Here is a 23402-nt window from a genome sequence, read left to right as displayed (position 1 = left end):
ACAGAATTCCATCTTCGACAGAGATGAAGTCTTTCATACTCCAGTACTGTCTTATGATTTTCGGTACGTCTTGTACTCTTTCTGGCCATCCCTTAGGTGACCATGTCCTTCAACATTTGAAGTTCTGGGTCGTCTTCTGTGTGACAATGCAGTCAGTCCATTTTTACGTCTGACCACTTCACACTGTGAATAGTCTTCTCCAACTTAAGCATTTTGGCTGGTTTTGGGTTGAAGTGAGATAGTGCATCAGCGAGTAACAGTTCTCTACCAGGTCTGTATTTGATCTTCATGTCGTACTGTTGTATTCGTAGCGACATCCTTTGTAAGTGTGGTGGAGCCTGGCTCAGATTCTTGAGCTTTATAGCTTCAAGGGGTTTATGATCCGATTCGACCACAAACTTGCATCTGTAGACATATGTGTGAAAGCGTTCAGCTCCAAAAAACACTGCGAGCATTTCTCTCTCTATGTTAGCATATCATTCCTCTGTAGGAGTAAGAGCTTTTGATGCAAATACAATCACATCTTCATGTCCATTGGGGTTAACTTGGATTAATACAGCACCCAGTCCTTTTTTACTTGCGTCGACCTGTATATTTGTCTCTCGCTGAGGGTTAAAGTAGTTGAGTGTAACAGCGCTACATATCAGTTTCTTGATCTCTTGAAAGACCTTCTCATGATTTTGTGTCCAGATCCAACTAACATCTTTCTTAATCAGGTCTCGTAACATTGAGGTTTTGTTTGAGAGGTTTGGGTTAAATGGCGCTTAATACTGTACTATACCGAGAAATTGTTGTAGCTCCTTGACATTCGTAGGGCTTGGCAGGTAAACAATCTCCTTCACCTTCTTGTCATCTGGGCGTTCTCCCTCTGTGGTATAGACCATACCAAATATTCTAACCTCTTTGGTCTTGATTTTGCACTTGTCAGGGTTAAACACTAGCCCATATTGATGAGCATGTATCATGAGTTTGTGTAGGTAGTGATCATGGTCAGTTTCGTTTTCTCCATAAACGATAATGTCATCGGCAATACTCAAAGTGCCCTTGCAGCCAGCCAATATCAGATCCATTTTCTCTTGAAATATATCTTGTGAGACTCTAAGACCAAATGGTAAGTGACGAAATCTAAATCTCGAGCTTGGGGTACTAAGTACCCAGTACCCATGTCAGGCATCTAACTTACTGAAGACTTTGGCACCTGCGAGTTTATGGGTAATCTCCTCAACTGTCGGTGCTCTGTGGTATGTTCGCTTAATTGCAGTGTTCAGGTTACGTGGATCAAGACATATACGTAAACCACCCAACTCTTTTCTGCTGAAAGCAAGTGAGTTCAACCATTCGGTGCTCTCGTTTTCTGGTATGGGTTCAATGACACCCATCTTCATCATTTTGTCAAGTTCAGCCTGGATTTCATCCTTCAGATGAATTGGATATTTCCTTGGAGGGCTTACAACTGGTGCCACGTCTGGCTTTACATCAATGTGAAATTTCCCTGGATATTTACCAATACATGTAAATCTATCAGAGTACATATCCACAAGCGTTGAGGTGTTGTCCAATGCATCTGAGTTTGATACACGTAGTGTCATCTCTGCTACAGTGTTAACTGTGATTACCAGTTGACTTGCGTGCTTCCCAATAATTATTGATCCTGGTGTATCAGCGACAAAGAATTCTATCTCATGCCACAGTTTTGTTCTGCTAGCATATCGTAACTTCAGGTTAACAGATCCATGTAGGTTGATTTCTCTTCCATTGTAGGCAAATTAGTTTCACATGTGGGCGTTTCTGTAGAACATTACCGTGGACTAGTCCTGTAGAACTGATTAGCGACAGAAACATGTTCTTAAATGTTCTCACAGGTAGAACATTTCCCTGTGTGCCAGTGTCCACTTTACATTTCATCTTGGCCACTTGACTGTAGCCAGGGATCTGTGCGTCAACATCAACCATGATGTCACTATCATCACAGTCTCCTCTCTTATCAAGACAGCATCGAAGGATAACTGTTCATAGTCATCATCAGACTCAATATCTAGTGTATGTACAGTTTTCTGGTTTCTGTCATCCTGGTTACCACGTCCACTCTTCTTCTCTCTACTAGACACTTGTCTAGACACAAATTGCTTCTTGCCACCGTTTGCGGGCTTATGTTCGTCATTCAGGGACTCACATCGGGCTTTCCAGTGTCCAATTTTGCCACAAGTATCACATTTGCTGTGATATGCTGGACATTTCCCATATGAGTGGTCCTTTGCACAAAACTTACAGTTAGTTACACTGTTAGTCTTCTTGGTATCACGTTTCATGTGAATAGCATCTACCCTGGTAGTCGATGTACCTGCACTTCCAAATGCTTTCATGTGGACTTATGATGCTTCTTGGGCTCTACATTTTGTCAATGCCTCATCTGTTGTCAATGTTTCATCCTCCTTCAGTAATAATAACTCTTTGCGGAAGTCGTTCACTCGATCGTGTACCCATAATTAACTGGTCAATCAGGCGATCATCCAGATCTTTAAACTTACACTTCAGTGCTAATGTTCTGCAACGTGTATATAATTCGTCTATACTTTCTTCATCGTTCTATTTGTATGCAGTTAAGTTCAGTCTATTTACTCTAAAATGATCAGCACGTCCAACTGACTGTTTAAATCTGTCCCACACATTAGCATGGTTTTTCCGGTCATCATCAGTCAATGTCCATGTTTTTGACAGTTGTTCTCCCTTTTCTCCTGCTTGGAAGATGATATAGTCGTGTTGCTCTTCAACTTTAATTTTCTTTATGTCAAACCAACGATTCAGTCTGGTCCGGTAGTCTAGTAGAGCAGCTTGATCGTGGTGTCCTCCGATGCAGAAATCTCAGCGGAAATTCGTTCAACACACGAATTATCTGCACAAAAGGAAACTTTCAAAGTTCAAATGTCTTTAGACAGCGTCAGCATACTTTACCGCTGGCACCATGTAATGCTTTGTGTTGATATTCTGCATCGAAGACACACATGATCAAGTTTACATGCAACTCAATTCGTGGTTTATTAACTTGAACAAAAGAGGAAGCGGAAGTGATACAATAAGGTTGGGGGCGTTTTTCAACTAGCACATATCATTACAACCCGTACAATATGTGGTACAAAATGTTTTGATAACTATCGTTACAATTTAGATAGTAAACAAAAGTCCCAGGTTTGTACAACACCGATTGATAGGGATTTAGATTTGAAGACTGGCCCAAGTGAAGTCCATAGTGAATGGGAATCTGCCAGCAAAAATAGGTGACACTTCCTGCAACATTGACACAGAAGTGGTGGACTTGGACCTTCCCTTACTGCTAAGTAAAACCTCACTAAAACAGGCAGGGACAGTCTTAGATCGGGCTAATGACAGGGCAGAGATGTTCAACCAACTTGGTGATTTGAACGTTACATCCAGTGGTCAGTACAGTCTAAATATCCATGACAGAAGTAACAATGACACTCAACTTGACATACGTGATGAAGAGAATGAAATCATCTCTGAAGAGACAAGCAAAGAAGATCAAAATAAGATATTGACCAAACTGCAGTGTTAATTTGGACATGCATCTTCGACTTAAGAAACTGTTGTTGAGTGCAGGAACAACGAACACTGAGGTAATTAAGACCATAATCGGACACTCACAAGCATTATGAGGAAAGTTAAAGCAGACATAAACTGTTACTGGGAGACAGCACTCAACTAGGCTTTAATTGCAAAGAACAGTTTCTGTAAATTCATGGTTACAGCGCGTACCAGCTGGTGTATGGAAGAAATCCTAGTGTGCCATCTGCCTTGGTAGACAAACCACCAGCCTTTGAGGGTACAACAAGTCAAGTGGTTAGTAACCATATTAATTCCATGTATGCTGCTAGGAAAGCATTCACAGAGACTGAATGTGCGGAAAGAATAAGAAGAGCACTCAGAAAATAGACCCGTCAAACACCAGGTGAATGTCTGACAGGCGACAGAGTATATATCACAAGCATTCCGACAATCCTGCATGGAGAGGACCAGCAACAGTGATAGGACAAGAAGGGGCTGTAGTTCTTGTATGACATGGTGGAATAGTAGTATGTGTCATCCTAGCCGACTTAACGAAATTAGCAAACCAACTATCATGACATTGACAATCGTAGTAGCAACACGACTAAAGGTATGACTAAACAAACAGACAATGAAAGTGAAAGCTGGCTGTAAATCAAGCAGATATAATACAGACAGTGATGGAGATTATACACCTGATAATAACAAAGAGAGTTCCAGTCCAGAAGCTAGAACAACTGCCATCAGGAATAGTACTGATATTTCCAAAGTGAAACCTGGCAATGTTATAACATACATACACAAGGATAATGACTGTAAACTGTCAGCTAAAGTACTCAGTAGAGCCGGTAAAGTAACAGGAAACAACAACAACTGGTACAATGTTGGGTATACTGGACCTGCTCAGGTGAGTGGTGAACAACAATCGGTTGGTCTACATCAACTTACTGATCTCGAAATAACTGAAAGCACCACTCATTTGAAAATCAAGACGAAAATATCATGGTTGTAGATGACATTTCTATAACAAATGCAAAATTATCAGAACTGAACAGTTGGAAACTAAATAAGGTATATGTAGAAGTACAAGATGATGGGCAGAGATGTATCTCGACAAGATGGGTAAACACTCTAAAAACCACCCCTGAAGACATAAAGCGAAAAGCAAGATTAGTTACCAGAGTCTTTGAAGAGGTTAACAAAGATCGCGAAAGATTCACCAACTTGTAGGAAGGAATCATTGCGGCTAATTCTTGCCAATAGTGGCACAAGGAGAATGGAAACCACAGTCCATAGATATCAAAACTGCCTTCCTACAAGGACAGAAAGACAAGTGCCTTGGGAATTTTTGGCATCTTCAAAAATATGTGTATGGACTGGGGGATGTTTCACTCCACTGGTACTATAAGGTAAACTCAGTCATGATCGAAACTGGGGCTAAAGTTTCAAAAGTTATTCCGTCTGCATTTTATTGGATAGACAACAACCGAGAAATAATGGGATATTTGGCCAGCTATGTTGATGACTTTATTTGGGGGAACCACCGAATTCGAAACAAAGGTGATAGAGAATACACGTTTGAAATTCTGTAATGGAAAATAAGACAGATGTGCATTCCAATATATTGACATTGGACTGACCAGTGACAAAGTTCAAATACAACTCAATCAGGATAATTATGCTGACAACCTCTACGGTATCCAGTTAAACCGATTCAGAGCTATGAAAAGAATCACAACTCATCCAGAATGGAAAAGAACTATTGCGATCCAAAGTGGGACAGATATTGTGGATTGTTCATCAAAGCAGACCTGATGTTCTATTTGATGCATGTAATCTAGCTACAACGATGGAACAGTTGCCAATATCCTATATGCCAACAAAGTAATCAAAAGGTTGAAATCAGATAGAGTAACACTAAAGATTCTAATGGAGACCTATCGCTAATTGTATACAGTGATGTTTCACTAGATAACCTCCAAGATGGAGGAAACCAATGGGGATATCTGATTTTACTTGTGGGAAAAACATGGAAAAACTCTCCTATCTGTTGGCATTTCAGGAAAATACGTAGAGTTGTTTGGAGTACTCTGGCTGGAGAGACACTAGCAATGGCAGATGGGATTGACGCGGGGATATTCACAACAACTTTATATGCAGAACTCACAAATAACCGAAGTTCTGATTGTATAACTCCTGTCTGCATAACAGACTGTAAATCATTACATGATGATGCAGTAAAGTCCGCTAAAGTAGTTAGCAATAAGCGTTTGAGAATTGAGATCAGCGGTATTAAATAACTGACTGAGAACAAGCGTGTAAAAGATTTCGTGTGGTCTAAAAGCAGACTTAGCAGACTGTCTAACTCAAAGAGGGGCTTCACCCCTTATGCTAATGAAAGCGTTTGAGGATGGTATTGTCAACATATACTAAAATCTGATTTAGGAACATGGACTGTAGACTATAATGATCTACCAGAAGACATGGACTGTTGAACACTAAAACTGGTGATCATAGATTTAATTATAAATATGGACTGTTGAATAGATATCTAAATTGTGTTTTACTAATATATACTTTTTCACTAGTTGGAACTGTTGTTCAATAGAGACCCATTATTTACCCTAAATATATTCTGTGTAATCCTTGTTACTGGATAAACAATACCTAGTTCAAACATAAGAGATTGGAGATTGTTAACATTGAACTCTGAACACTGTTTCATTGTCATCGTCGAGTTAATCATTGATGATACAGACTTCTACGCATGCGCAACTGGGGCATGCACTTTCCTATGTGTACATGTGCACAGGACAGTCATGATGTAACAATTGGTCTGCACATAGTAGTTAATTGAACTTTATTGTAAGCTAACAGTTACTACTATAGTTACTAAATGTGTAATCGATTTCGTTTACTCCTCTGTCTGTCTGTCCCTGTCTCTCTCTCAGCAATACAATTCACTTTCTCTTACCTTTTATACCCACTTCCAATCCTTCCTTTACGTTCTGTAAACTGTCCTTATCCTTTTCAAGTTTTTGAACATATTCTTGCATTTCCTTTTTCTTTTCTTCCAGACAACTGGCTTCTTGAATTGAACTTGACAGTGCATCATCCTTTTCTTCGTTCTCCCTCTTTTTGGCACGTATTTGGTAGAAAAGTGCTTCTTTGTCTTTCTCTGATTGCTTCAAAACCTTTTGTAGGTTTTCAATAATCATATCACGCCCAGACAGTTGATGTTTTAAGTATTCATTTTCATCTGTAACGTCATCTAAATAATAATAATAATGATAATAATGATAACTTTATTTGCCATATGCTAACAAAGCATTGGAAATTGATTTTTCACACGAGCTTATAAAAGAACGGGAATAAAATTAAGAATATAAAAGAATGACACAACAAACAATAAAACACAATATTAAGACAAAGTATAATGAGACAGGCGGTGGATGTCTATATATATATATTCGGTTTAAAATACGGATCGAAGATGGATAAAAACTCTTCCTAAAATGTTCTGTTATTGTTCTGATGGTCCTATACCGCCTACTAGAGGGTAACAGTTTAAAGATATCATGTGCTGGGTGGCTAGAATCCTGAATAACGGCTTTTGCTTGTGTGCATAGTACGTGACTTATAAATGGAACGTAATGATGGCAATACTGTGCCGATGATTCTTTGTGCTGTCCGCACAACCCGCTCAAGTGTATTCAATTCATCCTTGGATATATTATTGAACCAGACTGTGATAGCATATGTTAAAATACTCTCTATAACACTGTGATAAAAGTTGACTAGAATGGAATTACTCATGCCAATTTTCTTGAAATGCCTCAGAAAATATAGACATTGTTGTGCCCTCTTTAGCAGGTAATCAGTATTAGTTTGCCAACTCGGGTACATTTCTAAATTAATCATTTTTCATTGTATGACTAATTATCTTTATTTTTTAGCTATATTTGCATAACACTGGTAACTTCAACACCAGATTTACTAAAAATTGATTAATTTAGAAATTTCTTTCTACCTAGATATTGTAGCACAACAATCGAAAATAATGTATTATATTCGGCGATTTCTGGAGTCTTTGTCCTCCCGATTTTGATAGTTCCCAAACGTGCAGTTTTTGACATTTAAATGATGACGTCATCACCACATTTTGCATACAGAAAAAAAATTCACTAGCATTCAAAAGAATATTATGTAGTGAAGGACTGGTGTTAATTTCATAGTGTGTAGGAAATGCTATCTTACGTTTTAACCATATCATTGTTTTTATACACAATCACAGACCGTAATGTACCCGAGACTTAGACAAACGATTTGAAAGTTGAATGCCAAGAAACTTAAATATTGAAACAATTTCAACTGTTCTATCATTGATGTTAATCGGAGCATGGGTCATATTGCCCTCCCTAAAATCGATGATTACTTCTTTGGTTTTGTTCACATTCAGTTCAAGATTGTTGACACAACACCAGTTTGCCAAATTTGCAATTTCACTCGTATACGCAGACTCGTCGTTATCAGTAATTAAACCTTTTGCTGTACATGTAGTGTCATCTCCAAACTTTACAAGTACGTTTCATCATACAAGGGAGTACAGTCATAGGTGAAAAGGGAGTACAGTAAAGGACTTAGGACACAACCCTGAGGAGCTCCTGTATTAAGAACTAATGTAGAAGATACATTGCTATTAATTTTAACAATCTGTGGCCTATCATAGAGAAAACGTAAGATCAACCTACACATGGAATGGCTAATTCCAAGGTCAGAAAGTTTTATGACTAACTTGGATAAAATGTTAGTGTTACACGCAGAGCTGAAATCGACAAAGAGCATTCGAGCATATGAATTACGTTTATCTAGATGAGTTAATAATGAATGAAGTGCAACTGATACAGCATCTTCTACAGAGCGATTGGTACGGTATGTAAACTGATATGGGCTATAGACTTTGGTAATATAGACTTAATATGGTGTAGGACTATGCGTTCGAAGCGTTTCATGATGAAATTTAAGTGCAACCGGCCTATAGTCATTCAACCACTTGACAGAAAATTTCTTCGGTACGGGAATTATTGTAGACTTCTTGAAACGGGATAACACAACACACTGAAAGTGAGATATTAAATATATCCGCAAATGCACTCGACAGCTGTTCAGCCCAGTGACAAAGGGCTCGAGATAGGATATTGTCCGGACATGCTGCTTTGCGTACATTTACACTCACAAAACACACACACGAGGATAGTCATTATCGAGGCATACGGGGGGATCTAAGTTCACCTTGTCAAAACGAGCATAGGAGTCAGTTAAATGATCAGGAAGACTTGTATCGGTATCAACTATTGCATTACATTTGCTTTTATACAATGTAACTGCTTCCAGTCCTTTCCATAACCATGGCGAGTCATTATCTTTGAGATGATTTTCCAGTTTTTCCCGATATTGTCATTTAGAAGATCGAATTGCTTTGTTCAGTTCATATTTGGCTTCTTATAAGCAGCGACATTATTTGCCTTGAATGCATTGGACTTTGCCTTAAGTTCAACGTGAATATTGATATTGAACCATGGTTTCTGATTGGGATAGATACGTATGAATATATTTGGGATGAACGAAGCTATGCAGACGTATGTTCGTTGAGATCTGAGGATGTGCTTGAATACTGACCAATCAGTGGATTCCAGGCAGCCTTGAAGAGACATAACTGAATCGCCAGACCAGCACTGAACAGATCTTGTTGTTGGTTTTGCAGACTTCAATTGTTGTTTATATGCAGGTACAATAAATGTTGAGGAGTGGTCTGATTTACCATAGTGAGGATGAGGCAGAAAACGGTATGCGCCTTTGATGGTTGAATAACAACAAATATGAATCTTCTGGTCCCGAGTTACACAAGTGACGTATTGATGGAACTTCGGTAACACCTCCTATCCTTGAGGTTTGTGTGATTGGAGTCACCGGCAATTATTGACACTGCGTCGGGATAGGACAAAATAGCTCATCCGGTTTGTTGTTGATAGATTGCAAGTTTGCGAGGTGAATGCTAGGAAGAGGGGATGTATTATGGTTCTCATTGTTTGGTGGGGCACAAAACGGAAAGTTGCAAGAATGACGGCTAGGTTGAAGTTTAAGCTCATCTATTCTGTTCTTGTCATAGACGAAGAAGGTAGAAACATCAGCAAGAGTACTAGGATAAAAACGACAAAAAAGGTGAGAGCACAGCATGAATTGTCGTCATATAATATGGCGCCATCTTGTAACATCACAAACAAACAAATAATTAACAAACAAGCTGATAGACAGGCGAAAACATTCAAATGAAATTTGCCAATATTACAAGAGGTTAAACACATGAATAGAGTCATGTTTTGAAGTGTTTTATTAGTTATGCAGTAATGTAGTTTTTTTATCAGTAGACATTACACGTGCACATAAGTAATGCTTACGTATACTACTTCCCTTCAATATAATTACTTGTAAACATAATTTTTGAAAGACATTTTCAACATTTTAACATGACAATGTGTCAGTGGAACTCATCAATTTGTTTAATTTTGATACTTAGTTCTGAAAGTCAAGGTCAACGCCTGGCTGCTGCAGTCCCTTGATCGGTGGATACACATGCTTGTTAGCAAAATTTTAAATGTATCCCTTTTTACGGATTATTTCAAGGAAAAACATATTTATGAATCTGGGAGAAGTTCACTGCATGAACACCCCCTTATTTTCGAAATTCAGGAGGTTATACCTTCAAGGACACTTAATCCATACACTGCACGTACACTGTTTGCCCTAATTTGTGAATACTGTAACAGTTATTTACCGTAGCATGTGTGCTGACATTTGGTGATAAAGGAATACACACAATATACTTCTTTATTGGGATTTACCATGTGTGCATAGACGGCTTGTGTTTGGTTAATCTGTGTATGCTCAGATTAGTAACACATGTGAACTTGGATGCACTAAATGTTATTCCCTTTTTTACGATTCCACGCACCTAGATGGCCGACGAAAAACGCCTCCATTTCGGTGAAAATATCAAGCATGCATACCCATTTAACGTGGACCTGCCCCAAACAGTGGTCAAAGGTCACCATCTCAAAAGATAGCTTACATCAGATAATATAGGAGTAGACACTTGAATGAAGTATATATGTATCACATTGTTTGAGTTATGCACTGAGGCCGGAAGAAAAATAAAACAAGCGACCTATCGGTCAGAATAACTCAGTTTTTATTTTGGTAGCGATGTAATAAAGTGGTTAGTGGTTTCATATGATGTCTCACTATTAAACACATTTTACACAGAAAGTTGGTAAAATATTTTACTTTTATACCATAGTCGCCATTTTATAAAAAAAAATTACTGTTATGAAAATTACACAAAATCTCAGAAAAATAATGACTGGGAAATGCGCACGCACGTGCACACACAAAATTTTTGAGGTTGGCTATAAATAATTCCAGTGTCTTACAGCTTTAACCTGGAAGATTTTAATAATGAATGAAATAAACTAGGGAACTAAAATAATTTTGAGGCAATTCGAATTTCAATTTTCTAACAAATTAACCAAAAACACTGTCCATAAGCTTAATTGTCAACAACATTCAACTTGTAGTAGACATAACATCGTTTAATATTTAAATTTACAGAGTGTCGCCTGTCAGCAGACTCAGCCAATTTTTTTTTTATCATTCCATTGTATTAAACCTTGTACTTGACATTTCACAATAATTATAATTCTCAACAAAATACCTCAACATGCTTCACCTCGCTCGTACTCAAAGCAGCCCCAGTATGATCACTGACATGACTAGAGAGAACATTCGGATTTTCATGTAAAATGGGGAAAGATACGCAAAACATAATGCAAAGTCTGAAGCCAAATTAAAGTTGTAATTATTTTAATTATTTTTACTTGCCAAATATTTTCATTTTGGAAATGGCAAGACATGCTCATGTCGATACATCACAGATAACCAACACTAGTTATCTGTGTATACATTTAAACTGTCGGCCAATAAACAGAGTTTGGTCGATTCACTTGACGTACTGCTCTTAACTTCACCTGCACGCCTTTATGGCCGAGGCATACCTTGCCTTGCTTACGTAAGTTGTCTTCATTCTAGTTCACTGTCACTCCAAATTACACTACATTATAGAATTAATCACAAGTTACATGTTATCTGAAAACATCAAACTTTTATAGTGGGTCTGAAGTGTGAATTTAGTGAGTACCAAGAACTCTCACATTAACTGGCTGTGGAAAATCGCTCGGTCGAACAAGGCCAGTTTCAACTTTCGATCCAATCAGTCATTTTCTAATGGTCCGGACCGTTACACAATGGTCCTACTAAATTTACTTGCCATGGTTATTTAAAACACATAAAAGTTCACCTTTTTATGAAATGTGTAAACTTTCCAGGCTGTATTGAGGAAAATAAGCGAAAAACCGGGTCGAAATTTCAGGGCCTCAAGTATGCATCCGAATTCGTCGGAAAATCGGTATTCCTAAATGTAATGCCAAAATTTATTTTGCTGGCATGAAAGAAGAGATGTCAGTTGAAGTTTAGGCGTTTTCAGTATCTAAAATGCCATTCAAAGTGTCGCTGTCTGGAGACCTCGAGGATAGATTGTATGCAAATGAGGGTATTGCGGACTGGCTGATTATGTAGAAGGGGTGCAAAATTTGGATTTGAAGTTTACAACCCTGTTTCAAACAAACACTTGTCATTTGGGCACACAATGCGTAGAATTATGACTATAGCACATATTACATTGCTTCTTTGACATCAATAGTGTCTTTTGAAAAGTGGCAGTCTCATGGACTGATTTCCAATATGGCGTCGGTCACAATGCTCATTAACATATTAATTTTTTTGTTAAATTACAAAAAAAAAATCATAAAATATACAAAAGAAGATGTGCTGACTTGAAATTAACAAATCTGAGTAAGCTACCCCCTGCACATCAACACACCAGATATCAAAGCAATCTGACAAGTGGTATTTGAGGAGATGATGAAAATATCATTTTTTGAAAAAAAATCATAAAAAACTTGAAAATGGCACAGATCAACTTGGGATTAACAAATCTGAATAGCCTCTCCCCAAGGAACATGCACACCAAATATCGAAGAATTCTGACTGTCACTTTCGGAGAAGATGATGAAATATAAACAGTTGATGGACACCAATGATTCTCCTATATACTCTATACCTCAATACCCACATATACCTAAAGTTGTTCAACAGACCAGACCTACCCATATTTGTTGAGTTTAAAAATCTTTTTTTTTGTGATGGGCAATATATCCTCATACGAGGTTCGCATGTTAAGAAAATGCACACTTTCTTTCAAAATTAAGGAGCTTTCTTAATATTTTGTGTATGATACATGTAGCAATATACATTTAAGTCAATTCCACATTAAATAATATCTTATATAGTGGTTTACTTGGTTCTGATGATGCATACAAGCATGAATTTGGATTATTAATTTGAAGTTTCCATATAAGATACTACGCTTATGTTACAGATGTCATTATGAGCAATACAAAGGGACATGCATATTGGGATTTAGACCATATTGCGAGAAATTGTCAGTGGCCTCCTCAAGGTACATTTTACCCAAAAACTACTGAGGCGTTCACAATCCAAAGTTAAATTCTGTAAAATTTGCTGATTCGATGGTTCACGACAGTAATTTGATCAAAGTTAGAATTTATAACAATACTAGTAGTCCCTTAATTGACCATACTCGTGCAAATGTTCCTATTTTGAGTTTTGTACGACTTCCAGTATATTATGACAATCAACTAATCAAAACTCTGGGGCATTTTCGTTAAGACTTTAGGGACCGGTCAGTTTCTTCAGCCTGGTGGGTGGATTTGTAAGGGGGGGGGGGGCACCCTGTTTTTGAAATTGGAAGTAGGGGGGTCATGCTTTTATGAAAATTGTGGATGGGGGGGTCATTGTATTTTAGATAGTGATGAAAGAAAAAATCCTTGAAACAAAACCTTTATTTTTCAAGAGTAAACTTTTTAATATTTCGTATGAAACTTTCATTTTCCAAGAACAAACTTTTAATTCTCGAAAGGGAACTTTCCTCAGGAATTAAAAATCTTGTTATGCAAATAAATGTTTTGCTCTGTAAAAAGATATTTTTGTCTCAACATTTGTTGTTGTTTTTTTTGCTTTAATATTTCTATTTTGAACCCCCCCCCCCAAAAAAAAAAAAAAAAAAAATTGTCCTATGAAAGAAGAGTTTTATCCTTATATTAAATACTTTGCTCTCAAAACATCAATTATTTCTTCCCAAATGTATCGTCTCTCTCTGTATTGTCTCTCTGTCATCTGTGTGCCACCATACAAAATGTGCATCTCTGATGCGATCATTTTCATTTGAACAATTCCAAACTAAACATCCAAAGTAACATGACCACCAAATATCAAAGCAATCGGTCCAGCAGTTGACTCTAAGTTGTTTACACACACACACACACACACACACACACACACACACACACACACACACACACACACAAACAAAAAAACACTGAGACAGACAGACAGACAGACAGACAGACAGACAGACAGACAGACACTTTGCCATACCTATAACACTAATGAACCTTATACGTTCAGTTGTGCTAGAACCTTTGGAACAGTTGTCAATTAGGCTTACAAGTTGCACAAAGTGTCGACATTAGATAGCACACTGAACGATGCAAAGAAGCAACGTGCCAAATGCCAAATGCCAAACAGTACAAGCAAACAAAAGGGTCTGTACACATTCCATTAGCCCTAGACATTTTGCCTAAAATGCGAGCTCACATGTGTGAACGGTTCGTGAAAATGATATATTGTTATTGAAATAGAATTACATCACAATGAACTCAAAATATATACGTTCTAGGCTGCTACCTTCCTTAGTAATAAGTAAACTCAATGACATTTCTACCAAACTTGCGAGATCGCACGTAGCTCTAGATAGTGTACCATAATATGCCAATGCAAAACTTAGTCCACTCTGGGCCGTGCGATACTTTGTTGATCACAGTCCCTCCAGATCTGTGATCATGACTTGTGAAATTTAATTTTTAAGTTTTCCTTATTATGTTGTCAAAACATGACCTACATGTAATATATAACCCAGAATAACATTTTTGTCGTCTATCTAATGATTGTGGTTTCTTCAAATTTACGTAATGATCAACCAAATGCCGACGCAAGAATGCAACTGTACATTGTCACTGTGTAATAGTGTTTGGATGGTGTTGGAGCAGGTCCGGGTCCCTCAAAATAAAATTGTCTCATGTTATAATTTTTTGCGAGCTTTATGTAGAAATACACGTTTTACCCAGACTGGGTGTCTAGCTTTACGTACGCACTAGAAAAAAACATAGCAGATTCAATGTCACTTGGATAAGAATATAACACGGGATCACAAGATACTTTTTGGATTAGGCAAGACCTACATGTAAACAATATATGTGAACAACTGCTTACGTGTTGATAAACTACCTGGTTTATCAAATGCTCCTCCCAGATAAACAAACGTATTCTGTTCTGTACCCAATTACAAACTTTGAACCTTCTCTAGATCTTTGATAAATAATTAACCCTGCCACCTTAGGAATATCAGGACTAGAAATTCACTTTTCTTTGGTAGGCCTAGTGGGCTACCAATTTCAGAAAATCATAGCCCTAGGATGGTGAACAATGGTTCCATATTCCTGAACTGAAAACAGAGTTCCCCTGTTGTAAATATATTTGTTATTAAAATACTTGTATGTCTGTAAAGCTTCCATCCTTTAAATCATCGCGTAATCAGTGGTAGCCTGAGTGGGCTACTGTTGCAAATTACGATAACCCCTTCACAAGCATTGGTATTTTGTGGACACAGGAATACTGTTAACTCCGCGCCCTGACTTTCACACCAATGTGGTCAAAGATCAAGTGAGGAATACAAAGTTAGTCACAACTTGAAAGATAATGTCAAAGGTTGTGCAATGACGGGGGTGAGGTGGGTTGGCTTTGTGTTATGATGACAGATATTACTGCTTAAGAATAAGTTCTTGAAAATGTGAGTTTTTTGCATCAAGGTATATATACTTAGCTCGGTGAATGTGAGTACTCTTAGTTGGTGAAAGTCATTGGAAATTAACAGGTCCCTTCAATTATCAATACAAGCTGTGTTGTTTGTTAGTATATTCACTCTAACATAAACAGTCACAGAGACCATAATTTACACCAGAAGTCACAGTATCTTACCTGGTTTTGTGTGTTAGTACATTCTTTCTAATATAAACAGTCACAGAGACCAATGTAAAAAGTGCTTGTAACTCTCTGTATTGGGACGTGTTTTGAGCTGTACCACGAGAAAGCAGCCTACATTCATGCTTATGAACAACTTACTCACCACTTTTATTCTGACATGACTAATAGCGACATTAAGTGAGTGATTATAGGTATTATGAGTGTACTTGGGACCAAATTTAACCTACAACTCTGTCTTATTTGTATGCTTGTACGCTTATTTTAGAACTGTCGAAAATTTACGAAATTACTATTGATGGAAATGGATACTCCTTGTTACAATTCTACAAAAAGGTTTTAATGAAACCCCATAGACTGGTTAGGTTTGTCTGACTTGGAAGAGATAGTGTTCATGAATGCAAATCACAGAGAGTTGTGGGTAAAATAATGTACAGTGACAGTGTGTAAAAACAAACTTAAGTCAGTGGAATCAAACGGACAGTACATTGTATCATGATGATAAACTGATGGACTTACCTATATAGCAGACATTGCGAATTATTTATAGCATTGTAAATGTAAAAGTATACAGTTACTTCAATTATGAGTCAAGTTTGTCCTACTCTCACGATGTAATAAATCTTTATAAAATGTTTGTAGTGATAGTCACTGGCTAACATCTCAAAAATAAATGCCATACAACATTTATTTCTAATAAGGCTAGGTCTCAAATGTACATGGGTAAGTTTAGTATAATAGTTGTGACTGTATTTACTGTGATTAGTCAGCACTCCCATTTGTTTACAAACTGACTGGTCAGAAAGGTCATATTCTAGGCTTATACAGTTCTTTTCCCCAGAGTGGGTCAAAGCTATTAAATGAACTATCACGATCAGTAAGCTTGATTACAAGGTTTCATGTTGAGATCATGACACCATAAAGATAACACTCAAACATCACTTACACACTCAGTGGGAATGTACACCACTACACAAGGTATAATATGTTGAAGCTGACACAAAATCCATGGTTAGTAGCCAGTGAAAATTGGTAGAATCTGTTAAAGTAGTATATATACCGTTACAGTTTATATCATTAACTAAATAAAGGGCCCATACAGTGTAAGTCATGTTTGTGTGTTATCTTTATTGTGTCTATCTTAACATAAAACCTTGTGATTAGGTTCCCTGATCTCGATAGTTTATGTAATTGCTTTGACTCGCTTTAGGGAAAAGAACTGTAATGAGAGCTGATATGATTTGCCTTTAATGAAATTATTCACACAGATGTTATTAGATCACTAGTATTGTTTCAGAGTTAGTCTCCAAGTTTACCTCACTTGTGGAAGTACACACTTAAGTAAATTAAGATGTTACCATTTTATCACAGTTGGATACTGATAAGTAGTCAGTGGATTTGCCGGAATGAAAAGAAAACTGTATACAAGGAGTTTTCTGTTTTCCCTTGACTAAGTCTTGCTTTCGTTTCAGAGAGATATATGCTCATCAGTTTTGTGTTTTAATGAATCCTTGTAAAGACCTATAAATTATGACTATGAAAGAATGCCCATCTTCAAAGAATAATTGCCTACCATCGCAGCAGCTAAATTATTAAAAAAACATGCTTGAGACTGGTATTTCTAGACAAGGCGTCTACTAAGAGTGTGTACCCTAGTGTTTATACTGCAGATATTTGACATTTTTCCTTAACCGAGTCAAAGCTATTAAACCAAGATGAAAAAGCCTGATCATAATGTTTAACCATGTTATGTCATCTGTGTTATACTAATGTCATTATGAGTTAACCATGTTATGTCATCTGTGTTATACTAATGTCATTATGAGTTAACCATGTTATGTCATCTGTGTTATACTAATGTCATTATGAGTTAACCATGTTATGTCATCTGTGTTATACTAATGTCACTATGAGTTAAAGCGGAGTGTTGGGTATAAAAGGCCCCATAACTTCGCGGGGGTTATTGTCAAATTTGAATGCAGACTGTTAACAACGTCTTGATATCTCTCCGAAAAGCCGTGATAACAATTATCAGCTGGTGATTTTCGTAATAAATTTGGTATGTGTAGACTTGTGAATGTCTGTTGAATGCAGGTATGGTCACAGAAAGGTGATATTTAAACATGGTGGAGACAATTTCGTACAAAACACGGTCAAACTGGATCTGTTCGTTACTACTGAAAAGCCGTTACTTTTCAAACCTGGGATTAAAATGCCTGCCAATCACACTTGTTCAAATACGGGTACGTAAATCCACGAAAGTTTGTGTAGCAATCAACGTTATCTTGAAGTAAACATGATTAGTAATTAGTACCTCTCTATGCCCAAGCATAACGGTACATGCAAGTTTGCTTTCATGAAACATTGAGTTCACATTTACGATGTCTATGCATAAAGTAGCGGTGCTGAAACGAAATATTTCAAAAACATGAATAGCGAACACTACTACAAGTCACTACGATTGTAGGCCTATAGAGTTGATTGTAATGTTCAAGGAAACACTATTTTTTTCAACAGGATATTTGTTGATAGTGTTCACACTGAGCCGTGTACTTCCCTGATACATAACGTGCAGGGATAGTCCTGGAGTTGTACTAATTGTCAAATTAGAATAGTAAATAAAGGAAACTTGTTTCGGTATACGACATTTCTCTTTTGGGGATATGCAATAATTTCGCACACGTTGCATGGCAAATTACAATGTTGTACTATATATAACCAACGTACGGTCGTATCGTAAAACGTATAGAGAACCCATCGATTCGATGACGCGCTCTGATTCACATCTCTTTCGACAATACCAACCATTCACATTAGACGCCCATTTACTTTCAAGAAGCGGTCGTTTCTTTATGCCCCACGTCTATCCATGCGGGGCCAATACTTTTTATACCGGATTTTACGGAGAAAGATATTGTGATCGCGTGCTGGTTGACATGTGCCGAACCAACTACATGCCTGTGAACTTGTCAGAGATATGATAAGCACAGGCAGTATCTGCAGACGTATAGTTCTGGTTCAGAGCTGGTTATTTTGACTTGGATCTTCAGGGCGGTCGGTTGACCTGTCAGCTATATGTAACTAAGCTCCCAATCAAAAAGGCTAAAAAATGCCGCCGTGCATTGTCCTTTGCTGACTCGGGAAATTATGGTTTGCGATTTTTTTTTTTGTGGAGACAGCAGGACGCCAATATGTGACATATTTTACAGTTTACAACGAAAGTGAATAAACGCTAATTTTCACTCGAAATACAACACGAGGTAGCTTTTGCTTTCATAAAATGACGCTATCTCGAATATTTGTTGCTTTCGACCGGAAAATGAGATACAACTTGTTGAATCTCTCGATAACCAGAAAGTTTCTCGACGTGTCTACGTCTGTATCTTGAGATTAGATTAGATTACATATCTGTTGCCGTTTCTGTTGAGATGTGAAGTACGGACCGTTTAAAACAGCCGACCTAGCCACATATTTCGTCGTTTATGAATCTTTGGGGCGTATGTATCATGGGTAGGATTCTCTATTTTTATGAATTACAATATTATGGACAATTGTATTTTATATTTGTTTCCCCATGTATCTACCCGTAGTGTCATGTTCGATTGAATGTCGACCGCCAACACATATGGAACATGTACTAAAATGTTTGTATAGAACACGCAGGCCGGTGGTGATAATTGGTCGATCAATTATACATGTCGTAGGTGTAATGAGATGATAAACAAGTGGTCCCCACATATTGTAGATTTCCTGTGCATTGAAATATAAACACACTTTCCCACAATGGACAAAATTATCTATTGAGTAATATAAAAGTCAAGTGTAAACTTATATAGTCTTCCTGGTCCTAAAATAAACTTACAGTGTATGGATTATATGTCGAGTTTTGAGCTGAAAATCGCCACCGAACATGACCTTACAGCAGGACATAGAAACCGACATTCAAGTCTTCACTGAATAATCCCTACAGATGTGCTCGTGGAGTTTGAATTTTGGCAACTACACTATGCACGGTGCTGACTGGGTGTATACTTCATTGTGGACTCGGTTTTGAAAGCTAAACGAAAGAAGTCATCTGAGTATTTCAGAAGAACCGGATCAATACCACTTAGAAAGGTGTCAATCGACGGTCTTTCGACGTGGCGTATTGTAGTGTCTATGGTACCTGTTGGTTCTGACAGGATGCTCTTTCATCACCAGAAATAGGCACTAAAACTTTTCGTTTGACCACACCATTTTATGTCAGGGGTGATATGTCATGATCCAATCGACTGCAAATTTATTAATTACGTGTAATACTTAGCTTTGTACCATTATTAATATAATCTTAATGATAATTGACAATAGAGTGGCTTTAATATTGAACCAAGGCTAGATGGACACCAAATATGATTTTTCGATCGAATTCGATTTTATGTTACAACATGACTAACTTTCACAGACATAAACAAACTGATAAGAGAGTCGCTTGAACCATATACATTGTCTATGCTTGAACCTACGTCAGAGGCCCTTGGGACACGGTGTTGTTTTTGTATCAACGTTTGTCAGTTTGATAACGGTGACAAGAAGTAGACTTTTTCGGCACCCTCAAAGCCAGTTTTCATTGTCCACCACTGATACAACAACGTTCGGATCAGAGGCATTTCTATATATAACTCCAGAAATGGTTGTATTTGTGACAGCCCGGAGTGTACGAACATGCAACAGTTTAATCGATCAGACTGTGTAATTATAACTCGGTATGCACACTCGCGTACTCATATACACCAATCGTAATCATAATTTATTTTTTTCTAGTATTCATGGGGTCGGCATGCTCAACACTATTCAAACTTGGACAAAAATATTTTTATTTGTATGTCATAGTTTTGGTCGGTAGTCTTTTGGGAGACTCACAAAATTACCAAATGTCCATCTTGTTATGTGTTGATGATCTTGTAGCCACATTGACCTTGTTACACTGTGTGCAGGGTCTATGGTCACACGGACGTTCTCTATACGTTTGATTCAAACTACTCAATGCAAATTCTCGAAGTTGCTTGTAATAATGATACGCTCAGACATCGAAAAGGTTCATCAAGAATAAAATCAAACAGTGAAAAAAGATAAACGGCACTCAAGTACACTTATTTTATGTGACAATCGAGCATGTTAGCGATAATCATGATCAGAACCTAACACTGGATATTTGCGCCGCGATACTACGACATGTGATCGGACTATATGAACGCATATTATAACAGGCCACAGTAAACAGTCGTCAACACGTAGCTCAGTAGCATGCGTTTGCGATATAATTATTGGCTCGGAATGTTTTGGTTTTTTTGACAAATACGTACATGGCACAATGTCTTGGAATATTTTTAGTCAAACTTTGAAAGGTAAGGTGGAGAAAAAAAACATTTAGTGTTGCGTACAACACAGCTGTGTGAATACTCGAGTCACGGGACATGCAAGTACATTTACAGTTTATAAACACCGAGTATGGTAAAACATTATCTCTCTCCCTCCCCCCCTCTCTCTCTCTCTCTCTCTCTCTCTCTCTCTCTCTCTCTCTCTCTCTCTCTCTCTCTCTCTCTCTCTCTCTCTCTCTCTCTCTCTCTCTCTCTCTCTCTCTCTCTCTCTCTCTCTCTCTCTCTGTGTCTCTCTGTGTCTCTCTCTCTCTGTGTGTCTCTCTGTCTCTCTGTCTTTCTGTCTGTCTCTGTCTCTGTCTCTCTCTGTCTGTCTGTCTGTCTGTCTGTCTGTCTGTCTGTCTGTCTCTCTCTCTCTCTCTCTCTCTCTCTCTCTCTCTCTCTCTCTCTCTCTCTCTCTCTCTCTCTCTCTCTCTCTCTCTCTCTCTCTCTCTCTCTCTCTCTCTCTCTCTCTCTCTCTCTCTCTGTATGAACCCATCTCGGATTACAAACCTGCCATCCCTGCCAATGTTCTCTTAATCTTCATCATCTCGTTTTCAAACGCCTGTAAGACAGAAGGGCGTAAAAAGCCATATCAACACGAATTGATGAAATAGGTATCAAATCTTTCAAGATCACTTGTAGTAAAATGATAAACTGCATACGAGACGATGTATGTTGGTTAACTGGAACCACAGACTTTATTTACCAAAGCCCTGAGTTCGACCTTGGGCCTCAACCCAAGGCCAGAGCCAGCTGGAAAGTCCAGATGCTCACAGTTCGACGGTCAAAAGCCAAGTGCTGAATCTCGACGACGCTATGGTCGTTACAATAATTAAATTACAATAAGTCACGCATATAAAGTGTGCTTTTAAGATAGCAATAGGTCATGCATAATTATAAGCGTCATGGAGAAGAAAGAAGGGATACTAAACTTTAACTTGAATGACATCTCCAGACATACGATATTAGTGTACCTATTGTCTTGACACCCATGCACATATACATTTCTCTAACTAGGTGTTTGGCGACATGTATAAACAGTGTCATGTCTGAACCCAAACACAGTAATAACGAATTCATGACATAGGCGTGAGAGCTAAATTAATTAAGATTTTTTTAATACAAAAATAAATAAACGTGATCACAATGAAAAACAGTGAGTTTGAGTTTGCAAATTAACCTTTAGCGATGGGTTGAATTCAGACGTTAATAAGATAATCTTGATATTGGAGTTGATAATGAAAAGACGAATTCCAGGTAGGTCTATACTACACTCACCGGTGCAAATTGGAAGGTTCTGTTACGACTATTTGTGGTAAATTTGTTCATTACGACCGTTGCTCTTTTCATGTGTACATACCTATATATCAAAAATATCCCATAATAGCCTACACTTACACTACAAGTAACTTGATCCATATCGTAAACAACGACTCTCATCTCATTCAGAGAACTTCTTGGGTTCTTACTGCTGAATGTGATTGCTTCCTCATACAAGATCTTGGCTACGACATCTCTTGGATAGTTCAGTCCACCAGTACCAAGGGCAGGTATTGCAATGGACGTCATGCCAGACTTGCTTGCTTTACTCAGGCACGTTTGAATGACCTTGCGCAGAAGCTGTAATAGCAATTATTGTTACATTTATAGAGATATTGACGTTTTTAGGGTTACAATACAATTGTAAAGTAAATAACAATAGAACAGCAGTAGACGTGTACATTGGGACATGCATGAAGTAGGTGAAATTAGTAACTTACCGGTTTGACCTTGGCACCCCCGTCCCAGGATGAACCAAGAATACACAGGTGAAATACATATGTGCAACGTAAGTTTCCTCCACCAGTAACTATCACATCACCCTCTTTCATGGTTGGCCGTTTCTTTTGATAGATTTCTACTTGGAGTGATTTACCAGCAGCGCGATATATGGCATTCGATACCACACCATTGGTTAAATCACAATCGGTTGTAGTCGTGTTAACGATTACGTCAACCTAATATATACCACACATATGAAACAAGGGAACAAGTAGTTCTTTAGTTCAAAATTTTCATATAATAGAGCTTAGGAGGATGAAAACGATACACCACAAACAGGTTGACGAATGCACGTTTATCAGCAGAGTACACTACACATTTGTCAGCACT

The 23402-nt window shown here is 37.8% G+C and overlaps 1 protein-coding gene across 1 annotated transcript in view; it reads right to left on the bottom strand.

Moving 5' to 3' along the window:
- The window catches only part of LOC144439731 (uncharacterized), a 28359-nt gene that overhangs the window by 4865 nt on the left and 92 nt on the right, over positions 1–23402 (bottom strand). Inside the window, exons 2-4 of the mRNA XM_078128968.1 lie at positions 23012–23248; positions 21762–21813; positions 6536–6832 (exon numbers count right to left, since the gene is read on the bottom strand). Of these exons, the coding sequence (XP_077985094.1) occupies positions 6536–6832; positions 21762–21813; positions 23012–23122 (460 nt within the window). The 5' untranslated portion in view covers positions 23123–23248. The remainder of the gene's footprint in view (positions 1–6535; positions 6833–21761; positions 21814–23011; positions 23249–23402) is intronic.

This window comes from Glandiceps talaboti, chromosome 9 (assembly GCF_964340395.1).
Source record: "Glandiceps talaboti chromosome 9, keGlaTala1.1, whole genome shotgun sequence".
NCBI lineage: Eukaryota > Metazoa > Hemichordata > Enteropneusta > Spengelidae > Glandiceps > Glandiceps talaboti.
The sequence above is the reverse complement of the archived record's forward strand: the minus strand, read 5'-3'. Positions and strand labels throughout refer to the sequence as shown.